The following is a 23598-nucleotide window of genomic DNA, read 5'->3' on the forward strand; positions in this document are numbered from 1 at the left end:
GGTTTCTACCCCCTCCTTGGCCAGGAAACAAAAATATAAAATATTAAATTAAAATAACCCTCCAGCTCCCATTTGTGACCATACTTTTCTATTGGGCACATTTCAGTTTGTAAACTTTATTTGAGGGGAACAGGGTCATGTTCGGAAATTTCGATGATTTGCCTTACCGAATGTTTGAATTTTGATAATGCCATTTTTAAAAGTTCAAATCAATTTATACTTATTTTAGGTGCAGATACTCTTAACAAAATTTAGTGTTGGTTTAATGAAATCTTGAGCTTTTATAGTGGCCAAAAACTTTTTCGTCATTTACGTTCATGACGTGTACTTAAAGGCGAATTCAATGGGCGCAATGCTACGGAAATTATTGTTGGGTCAAAAATCTACGCGAGACTGTTGTATAGAAATGATGTTAATATTGGGGAAGGAGAATGAAAATATTTCGAAGAAAATAGCCTCTTAGTCCGTTTAAGAGGAAGAACACAAGTTGGCTATATACCTTCAGTCCTTCACGGCACAGCAGCGGTACAAAAATACCACGCTATGGGTGGCTGATGGTAGTGCGCCCTTTCCGCACGGATGCAACTATTGTTGCTCCTGGGAGCCCATGTTGCCTATATTTTTAATTGAAGGCGACTCAACTTACGAATTTACTCAGATTTCTGCTGTACTGAAACACTTAGATGCTTAATTTCTATAAATGCTCTCAAAATGTACCAGTGCCTCATGTGTGCCCGTAAACCTAACGCAAGTGGATGTGTCCAAACATGTAATTAGGTTTTATGGGTAGCTTTTATTAGGAAGAGAAATGACACGATTTTCAAAAATTTATACAGTTTTAGTTCATCAAGTTTTCATATGATGACTTTTCAGGAAGTATTCAGGAAAGTTGCCATTGCCTGAGAGAGTAGTAAAATTGAGTTATTTCGAATTCATTTCAAGGTTATCTTCGAACAGGTGTTTCGTGTCTGCAATGACGAGCGTTATGAGATGAAAATTAAATGGCCTCGCCTTCTCTGTGCCGAAAGTAAAGCGACAGATAATTGAAACAAAAAAAAAAAAAAAAAAAAAAAACTCCTACGAAAACAGTAATTGAAAATGTCAGTGATGAGACTACGGAAAAGTTGCACGTGCTGGGGTTAGATGGAATTTCCTTTGGGAGAGAGAGAATTCCGAGCTGTATAAAAGTTATGAGAGGACAAGTAATATGCGTTTCTCTGCCCTTACCTCATAGTGAAAAGTAAGGAAAAGAATAAATTATGCTCTAGGCTCTTTTATCTCGTGTTCTCCCCTATCGGCTGCGGCAGCGTTTAATTTTGTATTATTACTACGAGAAAATAATGCTCACAAAGGCTGCATACTAATTCTCATTGCGTACTTCATAAATTGAGGTAGCCTTTCTCAGGAAACACCCCCAGAACTGAGATAGTTATCTTGCCCCGAGAGAGTTATTTTTGAATGTTTGCAATCACACTGAGATATTAATAACTGTCCTAGCTTCTTAGTAATTGATGAAACATTCAAATGATTTCTTCGAAAGAATTTACATTCAGCGAGGTTAAAGCAGAATGGGACGATGAGATCGTTCAGGCATTAATAGTTTTTTCTAACTCAATTGTTCACCGCGAAAAAAAAAATGATACTACAAACTTAACAATGTTGTAGTCGAAAAAATTTTCCGACTTGTTTCAATGTAGAGTTTACAATAAAGAAATGCCAACTGAACCACCCTCTTGGTTAAATTAGCTTTTCTCTTATTGTAAAGCGTACATTTAAAACATGTCGGACATATTTTTTAAGAATTTTATCGTCAAATCAGCAATCCATTTTGTTCCGTGTTATTGTGTGTGACGGGTGCACCCAAGCTGAGATATTGCTGACATAGTATTTGTTCCGTAGTAGATTCGCAGAAGATTCAAATGCTTTCCGCGAAATACTTTCAATTCAGCGATGTAAAAATAGCCGATGAGATCGTTCAGGGACGCAAACGGACGAGCTATTAATGGTCACATAGCACAAACAGGAATTATTTCGGGCGTAATTGAATTGTCACAGGAGCCGGCACGGGGTGAAAAAAGCGGCGCGCCTCCTTCCCCACCCCACCAGACAGGGTTGACGCGGATGGACTCCGCGAGGAGGGCGGCGGGGAAGGGGTTACAACTTGGGCGGAAAGCTGAAAATTGATGGTCCTTCACGCTCGCGTGTCTCGTTGCCAGGAAACTCAGCGAGGACGGATCAAATATGCCGATACGGTTTGATCAACTGGACGCGTTTCATAAATCAAAGGCACGCTTCATGACGGCGTAAAAAATCCCCGCGGGGCAAACCCGGGGACCTCCTCGGGGGACCTGCGCACTGGTATCGAGGGGCGAACCGCGCGGGACTGACGCCTGGGCCTGGGGCGCGCTCACACGAAAAGCCGGCGCTCAGCCGAGGTGATGAGCACGATTTACATAACGTCGTCGGGAATGTAGCGCCTCATCGAGGTGCCGCACAGTGGATCGAGTCAATGGAGATGTTGCATGTGTGAGATATGCGATTTGCTGTTGATTCTCATGTAAAAGTTCGCGAGAAAACAATGGGGCTACTGGTTTTTTCTGAAATCAACTCCTAAGCTCAAAAAAAGCTCTCAAGTTGAGGCCAAAATGGAGGGATATCCCGCCTACCTGAGAGTCCACCTCTCAAACAAATCTTCATGCAAAGATAGGGAGCAAATACATTGCAGGGCTGCTCTTTCGTTTGGAGTCCCAAATGACATGGTCCCTGTTAATGTATTTGCTCCCTATCTTTGCATGGAGAGTTTGTTTGATGTAGAGGTGGACTCTCAGGAAGGTAGGATGGGATATCCCCTCCATTTTGGCCTCAATTTGAGAGCTTTTTTTGAGCTTGGGAGATGATTCAGAGAAAACCAGTGGCACCATCGTGTTTCTCACGAACTTTTACATAAGAATCAATTGTCAAATCGCAAATTCCTCACACATGCAACATCTCCATTAGAGAGGTTGGACATGAACTTTTTGACTAAAACTGCAAATTTTGATGTTTATTTCGTCATATTTCAAAGTTCGAGGGGTGCTTATGGAAGAAAATTTCACGAGAAAATCAATGAAACCACCTTTAGAACCTCAAAATTTTGTATGAATAGAGTTTTAAGCTTTTAAAGTTTCCAAATTTTGTCCAATCTCTCCTATTAACTCGATCCACTGTGCGCGGGTGCCCCCCGATGAATTACCCCCGCACCGCGGATGATGCTTTGTGAGAGGCTTTTGATTTCCTCCTTGCACCGGACCACCTGTCGCTTTGATTCGCACGACTCGCTCGGTTATTGGTCTTTGGAGGCGGCCATTGTGCTCCCCCCCCCCTCTCACAATGTGCCTATATGCAAGTGTGAGGATAATAACGCAGGAATGGGAAGTAGCGAATCTGCCTTTATAGAGGATCCGAACTGTCAGCATGTCAATGAGTCTGGTCGTATCATCGTGTTTTCGTGGTTGAAATTCATGTTTAGATGGATTTGACCAGAATGAGATTAAGCACATCAGATGTTGTCTAATTTATTATTATCTTTCATGTTTTCGACAGAAAATTAATCCACATTCTGATTTGGAATTGAATTTTCATTAAGTCTCCTTCAAATTCTCTTTATACTCTAGAAAAATTCGCAGAGTTTCAAGGCATCAAGTTGATTGATCTTTTGTCATGTTTTTGATCAGTTTGCAATTTGATCTAAATCAAGTGTATTTGATCTAAGCGCAAGTCTCAGGACTTTCGAGGAAAAATATACATAGTTTTCCTAAAAAAATAGTATTTCATTGAAAGACATTTAGCAATATTCGAATGTTTATACGACGTTACGTTTATCCATAGCAAGGCAGCATAGTTTTCAGGGTCGGACTGGCTCGCATCTGAGGGCGTAGACCCTTGGCTGGTTAAAGGGCGTAATGTGATATTTCCTAGTAGGGCATTCCCTACGTGGAGAGGGGTTCAGAAAATTTTGGCAAATCAGCACAAGTTTACGCTATTTTCAGGTTCAAAGTTTATTGATCGCACGGAGTAAAAATTGCAAAATTGAACGTGAAGCACAGCATTGAGAGCTCACGCTTCGCGTCATCGCGCCTTCAATTTTTCAGATGCAGCACGGACGTCCATCAGTACGAATAGTGTATCTCTGCGCCGTCGTAAACACGCATCCTTTCCCTCGCTTTTTTCCATATTGTGTTTGTTTGCGTTTGTCTTATTCGTAATGGTGCTTCAAGCACTACGTGAGTAATACAGCCGAAGGTAGGAGAGATGTCTTCAGGCCTTTTTTAACTTTTCTCCCGAATCAGAGCGACGCTTCATTGACAGCATAAAGCAGAGCATTGAGAGCTCACGGTTCGCGTCATCGCGCCTTCAATTTTTCAGATGCAGCACGGACGTCCATCAAGTACGAATAGTTGTATCTCTGCGCCGTCGTTAACGCGCATCCTTTCCCTCGCTTTATTTCCATATTGTGTTTGTTTGCGTTTGTCTTATTTGTAATGTTGCTTCAAACTAGAGCAGAGCATTGCGAGTTCACGACTCACGGCATCGCGTCTTACATTTTTCATATGCAATGTGGACATCCATCTTGCGCGAATAGTTGTATCGCGTTTACATTTTAGATGTCTCTTATTTTTGAATTTCGAGATAAATTAAGGTTAAGTTTGCCCGAGCTATGCTATGGTATGTCCAAATCAATAGTCATTTGAAAAGGAGGAAATATGTTTAAAGGTCTCTTAAGAGGTCTATAAAGGATGCGTATGTCTAAAAATCGAACCGACCATCGCTTCTAAGGGAGTTACACATAGCGAATGAAGGAGGGGATGATAAAGCGCCTGTATGTCAAGAAGAAGGTGAAAATTTCACAGAAAATTGTTTACGCTTCAGAAAGTAGTTCTTGGACCTCTGTTCACCACTATCATGCGTTAAAGCACCTTTCTTTACTCCTAACTCTCTCTTCTTCCGTTCATTTAAGAAATTTTTCTCACATATTCTCGGTCGTAATTTTTTTTCTTCTTATTTTGCTATCTGTAAGAGGGGCGCGTTTTCGGCGCGCAAAGGGGGCGTATCTGCCAATGGCAGATTGGCCTTATGGCCAGTCCGAGCCTGATAGTTTTCTTTCATCAAGTACAATCCTCCTTTATCGCGGGATATGGATGACGAACGACGGAAAACGTGATGGACGGAACACCGCAACGAGCCTAGTCGCATCATCGCTTAGAGAAAAATCGCTATTAGTTCGCCTTCAAATTTGGTGATGCAACCCAACCCCACATCGAAGTTAATTAAGTTGCATTCACCGATTGGCTGTATTCTGGATGTTCCTACGTATCTTGTGCAGCTACTACTTACACTTGTGAAATTATCGAAGAACTGACAGACATGCTAGGGAGAAACGCCGTATAAACACTTGAATGTTGCCAAATGTCTCTCAAATAAGTACATATCGTTGAAGAATGATATGAATATTTTTCTTTGAAAATCTCAGATGATCTAGATCGAATTGGGAACGAACTTCACTGAAATATCTGAAAAAAATTATTCAACGTTTGCGCATGAAATCACGTGTACTTGCAGAAATTTTAAAATCCTCGGATGTTTGAAGGACATGCAGACTTTTAAATATTCCGTCTCAAAGATGTTCAAAATAAGTCATGAACACCCGGGACATGAGATTCAGGCTTGACAAACGCGTATTAAAAAAGCCAAAGGAGAGTGGGCTTAGTAGGCGCATTATGAAGTGATTTAAAGAGGAGGCTGAGATGATTTAATTAACTAACTTTCCAATCCTCCCTCCGTCGGATCAGCCTCCAAAAGTTTTCTTTGATGAAATTCTCCCCGGAAACAATGCCTTAAACCACCATTAAGTCATTTGAGGTTACTTTTCAACGTATTTTGCTTCCAGAATAATTATTATTTTTTATCCTCCGAGAGACTTCCTCGTGTATAACCGGGTTTGATCCTTTTTTCTGTACCTCATTACGAGCGACTAACGTAGTAAGAAGAAGCCAACCCACATTTTTCAAAAAATATTGAACAAAATATAAAAATTATAAAAAATTTTCTCGGAGTAGATCCAACCTGGGTTTTTTGTTTTCGCTTTTCTGCTTTAACCTGCGGATTGAACGTATGCGAACATAATCTACAGCCACTTCTTACAACAGTTTTGACTAATATCTAATTTGCACTCACAGTTTTCTGACGGAGGATTCTAACTGATAAAATCCAAGTAATATCCGAAAAACAATGCCCATTCTCTTGAAGATGCCATATACTATACTACTCCAAAATCATAGCATAGAGTTCTCTAGAGTTTTTCGGTCGTCTCATTAAATTGCTCCTAGCAATCTAGCTCTCGATGAAGAACGTGGTGTTCATTTTTCACGTGGCATGAATATCATGGAGTATAGAATATATAAGTGTAAAAATTGTTTACACTTTTTTAAACTATTCGATAAGTTATGGTGAAGAAAAGTACACAATCGAAAACTTCCATTCAAACCGCCCCTTCTCCACTGATATCAAATCAAAGTAAGATTAGAGTCAGCAACGAACTTTTCAGACTGTTTAAACTCATAATGTAATTGTAGCTATAGGGTCAATGAATCGTCATTAACAGTGTGTCATACAAAAATCGAGTTCTTTGAAGGAACAGTTTCGAATACGGGCACAGTATCGATTTCCAAAGTGCGAAACCACTTACCTCCTCTTACGACGTCACAGACTTCCTGTCATACTTTATTTTTTCTTTGGAAAAGCGGTCAACTTAATTTCTCGAAAACTTCATTGATTTTTCTTCTCTATTAGCAGAATATTCCGTAGACATTTTAAACTATGTATGTGACTTGTTTTTCTTCAAAAAAATAAAATAGGAGCAGAGATTTTGAAGCACCGCAATGGAGATACGTGGTATCGCTCTTTAGCCATCGATATATGACCGTAGCCATCTAGAGAACTTAAAAGGGAAGATTATGGATTTTGAAAACTTATCACTAGCATGCTATTGATGGAATATGAGTAATCACGATTTTCTTCTTATCTTAAGATGCCATATTTTGGAAGCACGATCATTTGACGAATTATACAATAAAATCATAAGAGTAACGCGTTACGTATAACGCCTGAAGCGCGAAGCGCAAGGGGGAGTTGAACCGCAAAGCGGTCAGGGGGCAGACCCCCTCGTAAGTGTCTAATTTTATTAGAAACTGAACAAATATTGATTTTAATTATTGTCAGACCGAGCCACCAGCCTTTTTTGAGACGCGTTTGATTTTACTCCGTAAAAGCCGTGAAAAATAAATAGCCGTAATTGGAAAAATACAAGAAATTTTAAAGATTTGAAAACTTTCGGTTGCAAATTTCCGGCAATTGTACTTAAAACAGTGTACCAAGTGTGTGAGGTCACGTATGAAAACAATGCGAATATGCGGTTAGCAAGACATAAATGAGAGCTTGATAGGAGAAATGAATGCTGAACTTACTCCATAATTTCCTAGTATGATGTTCCCCTTGAGCTGGTTGGCCCTCAAAAACACCTGAGTCAAATGATTCACGTTAACGTGCTCAGGATCGGTGTTCTGTTCCTTGTCGTGGTTTGACGTTCCATTCTCTGGCATGCTCTACGATTTCACACACAGAAACCACAAAAATACAAATTGCATTAGATATATGGAGAAAACAATGGGATATCGATAGCACTATGAGGTGCGATATGTGATAACTGTCAACGAAAATTTAGGTGGAGTTTGTGATCGCGCATCTGCGGACCTCGTACAGATGGTTTCCAGCACGTGTTTGTGCGATCCGGTGTTGTCGCCCCGTGAGTAAACTCTTTCCCCTGATGGTGACAAATATTGCCATTTTCAAGTGTCATTTGAATAGTGTTTTTTTCTTTTCTTTTTCTTTTTAAATTATCATAGAATGGTCGAATATAAATGCGTTGACTGCACAATCAATGATAGATATATAAATAGATAGATAGATAGATAGATAGATAGATAGATAGATAGATAAATGATATATAGATAGATAGGTAGATAGATAGATAGATAAATAGAGTATATAGATAGATAGATTGATAGACAGAGTGATTTGACAAATAGGGGGCGAAGCTCAAAACATGGAATTCTTTCATCCATAATGCGACTTTTAACAATCACGAGAGGCTGGTGCACGGACAAGCAGGAACCCTTCATTGTCATCTTGGCAATGGTGAAAACTTAAACTTTCGGGACTCCAACATTCAAGCGTTGACTTACCCACTAGATGGGTGTTGAACAGCATGCTGCGGGTATTTCGTCTCGCAAACATACCGAAGTTTGGCAAGTGAGTTTGGCTCATTACGTCACTCGAAGCTCATCATCCATCTAGTAGATAGGTCAACAGCCGAAAAAAGGTTGATGATTGTTGCTCCCTCTCAATTTTCTACCAGGTCGTGTCGAATCCCTGTAAAAGTTTCCACCTGTCGCCAAAAGCTAGTGGATCTCTCTTCGTCTCTGGGTTGGTGCTTATTGGTTTCAAAAATAAACGCCTGGATTCTGGGCCGCAAGTAGCTCGAGGTTAATCTCCGCGCCGGAAATGCACGAGATGCTATCCTGCTGTGCTAAGGAAGAACGCCGTATGAACACTCGAAGGTTGCCAAATTTCCCTCGATGAAATGTTTATTTTTGCGGAGAGTTATGCATATTTTACCTTGAAATTTTCAGATGTTATAAATGCAATTCTGGACAGAATTGTCTGAAAAATTAGATGAAAAATATTCAGAATTATCCTGGTTAATGAGCGTTTTATCGAAGAACATTTGGCAGCGCCTAAAGGTTCATACAGTGTTTTTTCCTTAGCACGGGATGCTATGCCACGATCGCGGCGGAAGATGATACGACTAACCTCATCGGAGTTTCGCTCCAGGAGGTAAGCGTCGGTAAGCCGCCGGGAAAATCGATGTTATCATTCGAGGTTTGGATATTACGCTCGACCTGATTATCATTTCACTTTCGTCGGCGAAAATGAGTCTTCCTCCTTGCCCAATCGATAGTCCGTCGGAATGATCACCGTGGAATCTGATATTTACTCGTAATAATTATTCTCCTGCAGATTTTCCATTACGAGGCTGAGTAAAAAGTATGCTGTTCTCAAGCCCTACCTATCACTTCCTTCTATGATCTATTATAAGATTAAAAGTTTGAGTAGCTACGACGAGTCAAAATTGCACTGAAAAAAATGTGTTACAGATTTTACCATATTCTGACACGAAGATACGAGTATGGTAATAAACACCAGACTTTATGGTAACATTTACGATATTATGGTGACTACCACCAGAATTCCAATAAATACTACTGTAATTCTCGTTATTTTCACTACATAGTATCACTGGGTAGAAAATCGAGCAGACCTGTAGTAGATGTTACCATACTTTTTTTTGCAGTGTGGACCGCGTTTAGCAGAAAGGAACCAAGTCATACATCAGCTATTGCCAAATTTAATCAGGCAATTTAAATTTTCACATGAAAACGGTTGTGAGGATTTTGGTGCAAATTTCAGTGAATTTTCTGCATAGTGCGAAGCAAATTCCTTGAAATTTTCATAAGAATTCGCACAAACGTTCTCTTGTGAAAAATTAAATTGCTCAGACAATATTGGCAACAGCTGATGTAGCTTTGTTCCTTTCTCCTAAACGCGGTCTAATTCCATTTAAGCCCATCCTAGCGCCTCTGGTTCCTGCCAAACGGAACCAGAGACAGGTGGGAAAAAAGGAGTGTGCTCGTGAGTCGAGGGCCATAAGAATGAATGGGAATTATAAAGCGCCAGTGACGTCAGCGGCAACGAGGCGCGGTTATGAATCATTAACTCATGAGCCCTGTTGACAATGCTCTTGGCATATGCGCATGGCTCATGAGTGCCGCATTTAGTTGGTACATAGTTCCGTTTGACAGAATGTAAAATCCCGCTTTTTCATCTCTCTAATGTAACCAAACTCACTTTTACATTGTTTCTTAAGCAGCTTTTCTAGAGCACACCCCATCTTTTCTACTCCGTCCGTTTGACAGAAATACATTAAAATAATCACATTAAAATAAGAAAGATTGAAGTATTCGGATATTTTTACAGTGTATTTAACTACCGAATGGTTCTTAGTAAGGATAACGCAACAGTAATATGACATCTATGCACCCTCTAATGTCAGGGATATTGTATTTCTTCTGATTAAAAGAAGTATGTGTGTGTGTTTGTAAAGTGGCAAACATGAATTATTAAAAAACCTACTTACATTTGGGGTCGTTCTCATGGTTGAGAATTTTCTCAAAATTTTAGGAAAAGATGAAAGCTTGTTGTGTGAGGCCGACAGAATCTCAAGCCGCGGGAACGCTTTCTCGTCGGCGTTGATTTCATACAGCTCATTATGATCGAGGCGCAGTTCTTTCAATCTGAAACAGAAATTAGATAATGAGTTGATTAATACTGGCTATTAAAAATTGACGCTTGTGAAGCCACAAGCGGAATGGGAGAGGTGACATAAAAAATGCAAAAATGACACTTTGTGTGACAAAGTCTATTAAAAAAATGCCAGAGGGATTAAATATTTCTATATAAATCATCAGTGTAGACGGGCAATTTTTATTTTTTTTGTCGGCACGTAGAGTGTCACCTTTACACTCACTTGCGTCCGGCGTCCATATTAGATGAGAGAGAGCATATTTAAAAAGTGAAATTACTCACTATGTTTTTGAAACATGGTAAGTGTAATGATCTAGTTCACAGAGACTTAGAGAATTTCATTATATTTTTTCTATTTTGCATACAAGATTCAACAATCAAAAATGGATCATTTGACCAGCGTCACTGCATGACTACAAGATTGAAGTTAGGAGTCAAAAGATGAGTCAAAGACTAAGGATGAAGTTAAATCAATCAAACAGTTGCGTTTTTTGCATTCTCATTTTACATACATTTGAAAAACCAATTATCTGAATTCGCATTCGAAATTCGTCGTTTCTGGAATAAACCGAAAAGTTAGCTACTTTTGGATTAACAGTGTCCAGCTATGCAACTTGCTGTATTTACACGGCTCTTGAATAGTTCCGCTGCGCTCACTGTCTCTTTGTTATCTTCAAATTCGAGATGCTTAAGTCGACGGACATGACATCCCAATTAAAGACGGATGCGCTTTGTATTTGAAGTATGGAACAGAAATTAAGGGGTGGAACTCCTGTTCCTAACTGTAAACGGAATTCAAGATGACCTTTACAGTGAACTTGTGCACTGCCTCTTCAAGTTCTTTATTTTCAGTAATTTATGAATACACACCCAAATGGAAACTTTGTCGTAAACAGTTTTAAGGGAGTTTATTTTGACGGAAGAGGAGATACATGATGTCATAGATAAAAAACGGTGTTGTTTTAACGGGCGTTCTTATATATGGACCAATGGGCCTGTTGCAAACTTTTGCTAGAGCAAAAATAAGAGTTGTTTCTTATAGATAATGCCTCAAAAACCACGATGAGCGCATTGGCAAAGTCTGATATACACTCATAGCTTCACAATCTGCGTAAGAAATTTGCGGTTTTTTGAGCTTCCCGCTTCAAAAACGATACTACGGCACAGGTGAACATTTTGATGGAGGAGTCGTTCCATCGTCGGCAATACTCATCATGGCCGACGCCAATCCACCAAACACGTGTGATGGGACGAGATAACACCTAAACAGGACTAGACCAGATAACAATCGGCGTGTTTATGTTCATATTTTCCTCGCCCGCCTTGATTGATCTTGAACTCTCCTTGAATTACGCGCGGAACTGCGCAAGCGTCGGCCATGATGAATATTGCCGACGATGGAGCGACTCCTCTAACAAAATGTTCACCTGTGCCGTAGTATCGTTTTTGAAGCGGGAAGCTCAAAAAACCGCAAATTTCTTACGCAAATTGTGAAGTTATGAGTGCATTTCAGACTTTGCCGATGCGCTCATCGTGGTTTTTGAGGCATTATCTACAGGAAACAACTCTTATTTTTGCTCTAGCAAAAGTTTGCAACAGGCCCATTATTATTAACGGTTTTAAGTATCTGTCTTGTCAAACTGGGTTCATGACCTCATTGTTAAGAAAAATGCTGTCGAAGGAAGAAAAGGGGGAAAAATCAAGAGTATTAAAGCGTTACAAGCCGCAATGTTTCCTCAGTTTTCTACCCCCAACCCTATTTTGATACGTATGAAACGGAAATTCGTACTTTTCTGTCTGAGTTATAAGACTTCTCCACTTTAATCGTTTTTGATCAAAATCTGGTACAAAAATTTCTTGTCTCAAAAATGTCACATCATTTATTGTAAGAAATATGTATCGTTATGCACTGAGAGCAACGGGAAACTTCTATCTGCTTTTTTCTCCCCAAGAGCATTACGAGTAGCACTTGAAATCTTAGCTAAAACCATTAATCGTTTGCCCTAATCTGTAATTTGAACCATGTTACTCCTGCGAAGCTCTAGGAAAATTCAAAAAGCAAAATTCCCAAAATTTGGAGTCTAAACTTTTTTTCTTTTTTTTCGCTTTATGTTATAATCATAGACGCCCTGGTGAAAATTGGCGATAGGAGCTGCGTTTCAAAATACCATAGGAGTTCTTATAGCCGACTGAAGAAGGCGATAAAAAATCATATAGCTGGCTGTAGAGAGTGAAAAAAATTATACGACCGGGCTACACGAAGCGATAAAAAATTATACAGACGGGCTATAGTTCTTATCGCCGGGTTTTACACTTTATCGCCTGGCTGTTGCTTTTTCGCCATCGGCTATAAAAGGCTATAAGAAATTGTGTAGAAATTCGTGTGCTTTGTAAATCCTTAAGTCTGTGCGGAATCACCTTAATATTTACAAAACGCACATTATATTTTCCTTTACTACATATTTTTTTTCATCAATTAAAATGAGAATAATCCATACAGAGTGTGCAAACATTTCAAAGTCATGAGTTAAAAAACGCTGACTCTACGAGATTAAATATTACAGCCTAACACAGAGCGGAGCGGCGGCGCACTGGCGCCTTCAAACCTAACAGGGATACTTGACGCATTGCGCAATGCTTGAAGTATCCCTGTTAGGTTTGAAGGCGCCAATGCGCGTTTCGCGCTGGCTGCCCGCCCGCCCGCCGCGCCGCGCCGCACAGTGGATCGAGTCAATTAAAGCGGTCGGGCATGAAAATTTTGACTGAAATTGCAATTTTTTATGTTTATTTTGTCCCATTTTAAATTTTAAGGGGTGTACGTAGTGGGAAATTTCACCAGGGAACCAATGGAACCGCTTTAAAAACTTCAAATTCTTGTATAAACGGAGTTATAAGCGTTTAAAGGTTCCAAATTTTGTCCGACCTCTCCTACTGACTCGATCCACCGTGCGCCGCAGCGTACCACGGCGCGGCGTTTGAAGCAACTATTTCACACCAGAGGTATTGCACAGTATCATACAAAATTGCAGGCGCTCCAACATGTTAGAATGGCAGGCATCCTTCAAAAGTACGGAGCTTTCCTCGCAAAATAAATCAAGATACTACTGTCCAAAAAGAGAGCGGTAGTCCAAAAACTCACTAAATCCTAGCATCCGTAATTAGTAACGTTTAACATACACTTTATCGCCAGGCTGTTGCTTAGTCGCCATCGGCTATAAAGCTTGATGTGTTGCCGGCTATAGAAGCTATTGGAAATCTTACAGCCGGCTGTAGGTCTATGGTATTTTGGAACACAGATTCTACTGCCAATTTTTCCAGGGCGAGTTTATCGACGCTCCGCTGAATCCTTCGATCGGACCAAAATATGATCTAACCGCCAACCACCATAGAGTCAGCTGCTTCTGCTTTACGTATGCCGCAATGCAAGGTCCGCGAATTTTTTCCCGCGCATTTGCGCGCTTTGCGGTGTAGTGGCTCATCCGGAAAATATCCTACGAATTCTCGTAAATGTGGCTATTCCCGCAATAATTTAAAGGCGGCAGAGGTGCAAAAAGGATCAGACGCGCAATGAGGCCAAAGGTGGGTACTGCACGGAGGGTTATGCAACGGGTCGGTCCGGCCCCGGACCACCTGACCCCCCTGCCCCCCGCCACCCTTTCGTATTCCCCCCTGGAGGATCGGGATCCGATCCGGAGAGCACGCTATGAGTCGGTGCCCGGATCAGAGACAGAGACATTTAAATAACCGTAAAACGACCCGTAAAAGGAGCGAGCTCTATCTTCCGAACTGCGACCTAATTGGGACAGCCGTTTAGATTGGAGTCATTGCGACGATTCGAGGGGCACTTTGTTGAAACAGTTAATTGTTGTTTTACAAAAAATGTCCGCTTGCAGCGGTAAATTAAAAATAAAATAAAAGAAAGTATGAATAATGAAATCGTCACCTTCCAGGCAAAGTATCACAAGCGCCATGCAACGTTTTAAAAATTTCCGCCGCCATTATATTTTTTTACAGAGAAATTGTTCAACGAAGCTGTCCGAATATTACATCAAATTTTCTTTGTGCTGCCGATAAAAATTGAGTGAAATTTTCAAACAGATTCAACGAACAATTTCCCAGTAAAAAAATAAAATGGCGGCGGAAATTTTTAAACGTCGCATGGCGCTTGTGATACTTTGCCTGGAAGGTGACGAAATATACAGCTCTGTGAAAAGATCATCTGAACGTTTCTGCCAAACGGAACTATGTGCATCATCACGTGAGCCCTGTTATGTATATATTCTTAAGGGTCTCAGGGCTTATATCTTAATGCACATAGTTCCGTTTGGCAGAAATGCGTTCATCTTACATTACACTGTCAAAAATCGATGAGCAAAATTCGGTGCCTGAGTCTACGTATAGCGTTTAAAAATCCCGAGTGCAGCAACCCAACACATCTCATCGATAAAAAGAAAATTTCGTAGACTAGAAATTTCTACTTAAAGTATTTTGTTTTCAATATATCCAGTGAGCCCTCCATCCTCCGATTTGAGTCAAAATGAAAAATTAATTTATTAATAAAATGATGTCAGTTCATGTATCAATGTTTCTATTTGCACGCATTTATTATTCATGGCGATGATTTATTTTGGTCACAAGTTGAAGGTTAACGTTAAAAACTTTATACAGCGGGGAGGTGTACGTCAAACAGCGCAGCGCAGCGCAGTGCAAATGATGAAAATTGACGTTTTGTGGAAGTCTTAGACACAATTGTTCTTGCTCAAACCAAAACAGAGCTGTTGACTACTGCAGTGCGCGATGGGAAATTGAGAGAAATCTTTCGGAAACCGATATTGCCGTGCTAAGGAAAAACACCCTTTGATAATTCAAATGTTGCCAAACATAGGTATATCAGAGTTCTCATAAAATTTTAATTTTCCGGAAAATTCTTATATATTATGTTTTCCACATGAATTTCCTTAAATTTTTTAGAGAACTTATATATATATAAAGTCGCTTTATAACGCACTCTGGCGTTCTACGACACCCAAACGCCACATATCGACGGTGAAACTACCAAACCACGTATCTCGGTTTGCGACGTCGCAGACTTCCTGTCATACTTTATTTTTTAAATGAAAAATTACTTAACATCCAGTCTTGAAAATTTCTGTGATTTTTTCCTCTTTGTGCGGAGAAAATTCCGTGAAAATTTCAAGGAATGATATTGATTTGGTCTACTTCAAAAAAATAAAAATGTGAGCGTAGATTTTTAAACACCGCAAACGAGATACGTGGTTTGGTAGTTTCACCGTCGATATGCTGTCTTCCCAGAGGTTATCGGGCAAACTGACACCGCAACATCTCTTCGTCAACGCCCTGCCGCCAACCCTTTACGGGACGTCCCCATCGCCTCTTCCCAGGTACCCAATCCAAAACTTGTTTGGGCAACCTACAGATACTTCAAATAAATACTTTCAGAGAACTTAAATTGCATTTTAATCTAGTGCACCTAACAATTTCAGCGAAAATATGCATATCTATTTTTTCTTAGATACCAAAATTCAATCGGAGGAAATTTGGGAATATTTTCAGGGTCCATAAGGCGTTCTTACTTAAAACAGCAAAATATCTCTAGATTGTTCGTGTTTTTCGTGAGAATGATGTGAACGCTAATGAAAATGAGACCACTGAGCTATTTACAAGTAAAAAGTCGTAAGGCCCCTTAGACGTTGCTAAATATCCTTTGATAAAGTATACATTTTCAGAGGGACTTGTCAATAATTCCCCTCCAATTTTTCGGGGAAATATTTATACAATTTTATTCGAAGTATCTGGAATTTTTAAGGAGAACTTGGCTTATGAGCTTACTCAATAACTGACTTTGCTTGACTTTTTATTGGAGTCAATTTGTTGCTTCTCTCGCGGAAAAACGTAACTTCATTTCAGTGCTGCCAAATTTCCCCTGCCAAATTGCAGTTTTACAAAGAGAATCTTGGGCATTTGTAATTGGAAACTTCTCTGCTTTTTCCCCTGATTTTATGACAAAATCAGAAAAAATTCGGACGAAAATTGCATAGGTATATTCCTGCAACAAATTAAATCGTATGAGTCGATTTTGCAAAATCGGAATAATGAAGTTATGTTCCTACGTTCAAACTCAACGACTTTTGAATGGACTTTCGTCGTTGTACCTCAATCTTGAGCATTCTCTTAAAGCCGGCAACACTGATTCTTGGAGGCGATTTTCCCTGTTCCGATTGTCAAAATATGGTGCACGATCCCGATCATGTTCTCCAGTCTCAGTTGATTCATTGACCGTGAGTTCAATCGCTCCGGCGTGGCGTCCAAGCCAAACAATCAATTTACCGATGGTAAGCGGCCAGGATGGAAGCGGGGACGGGTGGAATGAAATTTACACGAACTGCAAGTCAAACTGAGCAGTCATGCTGCACCATCCAGGATTTGGCGCGCTTGATTTTCGAGCAAACTGGTTCGCGGCACGCGATTCGAGGCCACGCGGGCAGAGTGCATAGAGAAAAAAATGGAGGTGTTGGCATTTTGAGGATTGTTTACACCATGACGAAGGCCAGTATAACATGGCGTCGATATTCCAGCAAAATCCGGAATTCGGAGTTCAGAGAAACGGACCATAACGTCCGATTTTTTGCTTAAATCAACTCATGATATAGCATCAAACACTTTAAATAGATTGGCTTTTTTTCATAAACTATACACCATTTCCAAGAAAATCGATGATAAAAATCGTCCGCACCGACCTACGTCATCAAAAAAATCCAGGATGCCCGAAATGCAAACACCATCTTTTTTTCTTGGCAGAGAGACCGTTGCATTCAATCGAACTGGTACTTAGAGGAATCACGAGTAAAAAGTGAAAATTCCTGGATATTTTGATGGCTAAAGTTCGAGACCGCGTTTCTTCATTGCGGAGTCAAAATTTCCGCCCCTACATTGTTAAAATATCAAGGAGTGAAATTCGGCGCCGGACTACACCATTGAAAGCGGTGTCGTCCTACACCAAATTGAAATGACTGCACCACCAGTGACCACGGTGTAAAAAAGTTATTTTCGCATTATTTTAAGCAAAGAAAAGCCAAAAATTGACGCTTTGGCAGCAATTCAAAGTGCTAGCACGAATAAAGGGAAATTCGAGAAAAAAGTCTCTTAAAGTTCGCCGGGGCTGTTGCAAGGCTTATGCAAGATTCACCATGAGGGAAGATTTGTAGGCAATAGAGGATATTAGATATTCGAATACACGACGATTCCTGCACGGAGGATATTTTATGGCCCGCCTTAAAAATAATGAATAATAAACAAATAATGACCGAAGCCTCCGCACCCCAATTGTGTTACTTCGCTCCCCTAATTTTAGCCACTTATTTTTTCCGGTCGTGGAACCTCTTCTTAGTGAGTGATTGAATTATCGTATTTCCTTCTTTATTTTTTAATCGACAATATGATTATTTTTATTCCACCCTAAAAGGAGGAACGCTGTTGAAAGAGAGTGGTTTTGACTGAGTATAGCACAATTCGTCGCTCCTCTGACGTATGGGCGCATCTCAATGTCCACGTGAGCCCTAATTCGCATATAAATCCCTGCTTTCTGGGGCTCATGAGAAAATCGAGATACGCCCCTACGTCAGAGAAGCGACGAATTTATGCAAGGGTAGGAGCTTCTGGGAAGAGAAAAAAAGCTTTCAGTGGCCCCAGATTGTGCATTATGAACTCGAGTGTGTATTATGTAGATGTAGTAATCTTCCGAACGTTTTTGATTGTGCAGCAATACGAACGCAGAACGATGAATCAAACGTTTGTACAAGGCTAGAAATTTGGAAATCTAATTTCCTCGAGCAGTCTTTTTCAGTGTTTGAGAGGAACGGAGTGGATTTCTCAAGAGACCTCGCGACCCCTCGGCCCTCATCTCTCCATTCTGTGATCCGTTCCTTGAACTGAGGCGGTTAAAAGAGATCGACCTCCCTTTCTTTAAAGTAAATAACACCGAACGTATATATTGGTCCCCACTTCCCAGTCGAATCACCTACACCCACAATATTTTTCTTATCCAGGCACGAAATTCGACTCGAACTCTGGAGACAGAATTTTTACCCCTTTCGGGGTCACACCACTATGCGTGTAAAAATACAAATATGGTTTCTTAAAACCTCCTGGAAAATTCACATGGAACACGTTATAACAGCAGGACATTTTGAGGATCAGTTATCAATAAGAAATTTGAGTTTATGGTTTGCATAAGAATTAAAAAACTCAACTTCTAACTTGCGGAAAATATCCAAAATTGACGTTCGTCAATCTGAAACCAACTTATTCTATTAGCAAATAACTTAAATTTGATTTTTAAAAGAAACACTCTTGTCTCCCCTAATGCGAATAAATTGTAAACTTTTCAACGAGAGAAAAAGCGAATCATAGTTATCTTATTGCTCGCATGGCATTCAGATCCAACTCAACCAATTCCTAACTATGGTCATAGTTTCACTCTAATTGTTATTTTAATGCCGGTAGGTAGTTGGGTATGAATTTACAATGATCATTGTAAAGAGCTACGATTCGTTTTTTTTTCAAAGAAAATGTGCAATTATGAGCACGTTGAGTAAATTATTACATCGAGAAGTACAATTTTCTCAATGTGTTAACCGAATTCAACACAAAATTTTAATGAGAAAACATAAATTGTGGTTACTAATCTGAATCTCCGACTATGTCTGGTGCTTGATCGATTTATTCACAGGTCAAAAGCCCAATAAACAAAGTAATCATTTGATTTTTTGTCGCATCACATTTAGTTTCTTCAGCGCAACCAGATAGTTGCTGTTTTGGGTTAGTGAACCTGGTTATTTTGGTGTAAACAATGCTCAAAAGTTATCGCTTTACTTTTCTCTTTGAGCGCTTTCTTCGCAAGAAAAAATACTGCAGGTGCATATTTATTGTAGGGTGTTAACCCTTTGTTGCATGAGCTAATCGTTGATTTTGGAGAGAAAATCTACGTTGTACAGTATTTTTTTGACACTAGAGTCGGTTGGAATCGATTTTTATGGTTTTTTCTAAGCAAGGAGATCAGACATATAATGTTTACCAAAAATTATTTCTTGCTTTGATTCAATGTAACACTCCAGCATAGAAATGAGGCTGAAAACCATTTGTTGCTTTCATGCAACGCTACGCAATAAAGGGTTAAATCCGGAACAAAGTAAGCGCGATCCAGTTTCTTCTTTTGCAGGCCTCAGTGCAACAGAATTATGGAAACCTTCAACCCAGGTAAGCTGAATTTTTCCGTTCCACAAATCGATAACGAACTAATCAGACGTATTAAAGTAATCGAATGAGGACTAATAATTTAACGAGCTTAGCGAGGAACATCTGCGCTCACTTCGTTAATGGAGAGGCGCTCTAGCTTTCTATTCTATGAAAAAGACACTATCCAGTCTCATGAAAATTGTTTCTATCGTTTCATCCTGATCAATTGCCAGAGTTCGATGACAGTAAATCCATCCAACAGACTGTGGAGCGTGGACGTTTTTCAGAGAAAAATCACTTTTAAATATGTCAAAACGAACAACTTGCAACCGATGCAACACGCTTTGAAAACGCAAGTCGGATGACAAATTTAAAAGGGGACAAAACAGCTCCCTTATTTACATTTTTTTTAAAGAAAAAGGTAACGGTTTTTTTTTGCGTTGAGATTGAACATATACCTAATGTCTGCTTTTTATGCCTCCACGAAATGATTACAGAAGCTTGGAATCAGGAAATCCAACAAAGCCTGGAATTCGTTGATAAATCAGAGAGCGGTGCTTAATCCTGTAGAAAAATGATGGAGATGGCAATATATGATATCTGTACAAAGGTACTCACAATCAGTTATTCGGGTGCAACAACTAACGACAAGTTCCATGCTTTTGAAGAGGTGAGAAAAGCGAGAGTGCCTTCAATTTTGAACAAGCAATACGCACATCCGTGGAACACGAATAGTTGCGTCTAGGGGCCACAACCAACTTAGGTAAAGATATTCACTGATTTGAACTAGTCATTCTAAGAAAAGACTTAAGTACCAGACATTGTAATTCAAAAAAATCAGTAAAAACGTTTTAATCAACCCGTTCTAACTTTCAGAGCTCTAAAATATAAAAACGATGAATTAATTAATCGCATTATTATAAAATCTACAATTTAAAACGGGCCAATTATTAAAGTTTCCGATGTTTCTCCCGTGTTCTCATTTCTGACGTTAGAATCTCTTTAAGAATGGATGTATCACTTTGTGTACCTTAGATATTCTAGCCTGTCGCTAACTGATAAACTCTTCCTATATAAGCACACTGTGATGAGAATGCCTCAAATGACGAGTCCAGTGCGTCTTTGAAAAGTTGAAAACCAAAAGCTCCTTCAATTTTGAGCATGCAACACGTACATCCGTGGAACACGAATAGTTGCATCAAAGCGCTACAGTCAACTTGGTCAGGTTCTTGTAAAGCGGATATTTTTTTAACTAGGGGGCTATGCCCCCTGGCCGCTACGCGGCCCAACCCATAATGGCGTTTCGCGCTCCCTTAGGCCCGCGTCGACGAAAAAAGAAATGAAGTTGTAAAATGTATTTACCATTTTAAAGTGTAAATTGTTTTAATACTTGAGATCAACATGATATTTTATTACTTCACTCTTCTTTGCATGTGTATTAAATTTCGGCGCAAGGCGCGTCGGTCTCCAAAAGTAACGAGAATCGTCGAAATTGAATGGCATAAAATTTTCAAAAAGATCGTTCCGTCTTAAAGTGGAAATTGAGGTTCACTACTTTCCGTCCAAAGTGAAAGATCTGGAAAAAATGAACAACTCATAGCCCTTGAGAACGAGATGTCCACCCACTTTGCGGAACAGTACTGGGTTCCCATTATACGCTGCCGCAACCCTGCGACATTTTGCATTTGAATCCGCTCTATAGGGAATTAATCTGAAATTGAATTATTCCCGACTTCGTACCTAGCCAACTGCTCGCACTTGGTAAAGAATCGATGAAAAGGCCGCTTATTCAAACGAGGTTGAATTCGTTAGCTCGAATCTCTTCTTTCAACTTTTCTGAAAATTTCTATTTTTCACCGCTCTTATTTCCAGTAAAGTTCGTTCTATCACAGATTGTTTTTGCTGCTTTTGGACTCAAAAGCTGTGAAATTCAAGCAATTATGGTGAAGAAGGGACGTCCTCCCTGACATAGCGATGGAAAGTTTCCTCGAAAACTTCATTTTGAAATTCATGCTGATAATCATTGTCCTTCAGGCACTAACGCTATGAACAAACTCCAGGCTTGAGCCACTAATTGCCCTCAATATTTGATAACAACTTAACTTACTTTTTCTTCTTTTCTGTCAATGAAATATTAGATTGAAATCGGTGAAATTATGGAGTGAACGCTCTTTCATTTAACCATGTAGACAGAACAAGCTTCTATACGAGAGTCAATAGTGCGAGAATGTGATGTTTTGAACCAAGTCCTGGAACGCGGAACTTTGACACCACTTTTCCAACAGGAAGGGCATTTTTTTTGCCTAAACTTATAAATGAAGGAGAATTAGGCTAGCTCAAAAGCCCCGTTCGTCCAGCCATTACCATATCAGGAACGTATAAAAAAGATGATATTGATAAAACTTGAAAAAAATAAATGAAAGTTTGTCTTCATCCTAACGGACAATTGTTGAAAAATTAGGACATATTACACATTTCTAACGTTACATTTTTAACATCGTTACTTTTAACCCTCCAGGGTGCCGGATTATCAATTCCCTCGTGGAACTTCATACGATCCCTGCAGACAATATGACACTCCTGCGTGAAACCTACCGCTCGGGCTGAGGAAAAACGCCGTTTGAACATTTGAGAGTTGCCAAATTTCCTCCGATAAAATGTTAATTTTTGTGAGACGGTTATGAATATTTTTCATTGAAACTTTCAGATACTGTCGATTGAATTGCGTAGGAAACTCTGTAAAAAATTGGGAGAGAAATATCCACAGGTTATCCAGCGAATTCGTATTTTATCGCAGAAAATTTGGTAACGTTTGAAAGACTCATCCAATGTTTTCCCCCAGCGCGGCAGTATTTTAGGAAGTTTCATCTGGGATGGCGTTCAAAATCTGGAACTCCCTTGGCTTCAGAGCAGTTTCGCCATGGTGACATTTTGTGAACGAGCCACCATTGATATGACAGGAGTTGAGTAAACAAAGGTTCCACGTAGTAGATTGTAGAATGGTCTCGAAATGGCCATCTCCGATGAATTAATCATCCGCGTCCCGTCATCGATAGACCTGAACGGGATTTCCCGGAACTGTTTACTGTCGATCCGACATTTAGTTTTTTCTCAAGGGATCCTTCGCTCTGATGTCAAAGATTCCGGGAACAAGAAATGTCACATCATCGAGTGAGGAATTTTTTCATATGAGAGTAATGTTCGAATTGCGTCTCGAAGCGGGTAATAGGACACAATTTTCAAGGATAAATGTCAAGAGTACAAAAATGTTCAAAGTCAAAAAAGTCCATACCTAAAACTAGTCCAAATATCCTGAATGTCTAATAGCGGTATTATGGCCAAAAACAGAAATGCCCAAATGAGAAATAATTTGACTAAGTGGCAACTTAAGGAGCCTGGAAGCTTTTTATATCAATATCCATTGGGATAATGAAGAAGCAGTGATTCGGAGTTTTCCAACCTGTGACTGGACTTGGGTCATACACGCATTAAGCAACAAATCTCAAAAGTCACATTTTGATCTATCATTTCGAATTGGACTACATTTTGCAATTTGGACCTATAAATTCTGGCTCATCTGAAAAAACACTTGGGTGCATAGGGAAACTAATGGCACATACGTTGTTTTTAAACCGGGCCGGAATTTATAGGTCCAAATTGCATAATGCAGTCCAATTATTGATCCAACAACACCTTAGTCTCCCTCCTCAACACTGCAACACAGTCAAAATATCAAACTTTCGTTGCAGCAACGCATCGGCTTACTCGCGAAATTTTGTATGGGAAACACGATGAAATCGAAAATCCCTGACGTCGAAACTGCACTTAGACAAATCGATCAGAGTCTTAAAAACACGCTTTTCACTAAGTTCCCCTCTTTACTTC

The 23598-nt window shown here is 39.8% G+C and overlaps 1 protein-coding gene across 3 annotated transcripts in view; it reads right to left on the minus strand.

The window, feature by feature from the left end:
* The window catches only part of Phlpp (PH domain leucine-rich repeat protein phosphatase), an 88657-nt gene that overhangs the window by 30245 nt on the left and 34814 nt on the right, over positions 1–23598 (minus strand). For all 3 annotated transcript variants that reach the window (XM_019047163.2, XM_019047164.2, XM_072300076.1), the window contains 2 exons: positions 10292–10448; positions 7503–7640 (listed from right to left, as the gene is read on the minus strand). In XM_019047163.2, the coding sequence (XP_018902708.2) occupies positions 7503–7640; positions 10292–10448 (295 nt within the window). The remainder of the gene's footprint in view (positions 1–7502; positions 7641–10291; positions 10449–23598) is intronic.

Source organism: Bemisia tabaci, chromosome 4 (genome assembly GCF_918797505.1).
Source record: "Bemisia tabaci chromosome 4, PGI_BMITA_v3".
NCBI lineage: Eukaryota > Metazoa > Arthropoda > Insecta > Hemiptera > Aleyrodidae > Bemisia > Bemisia tabaci.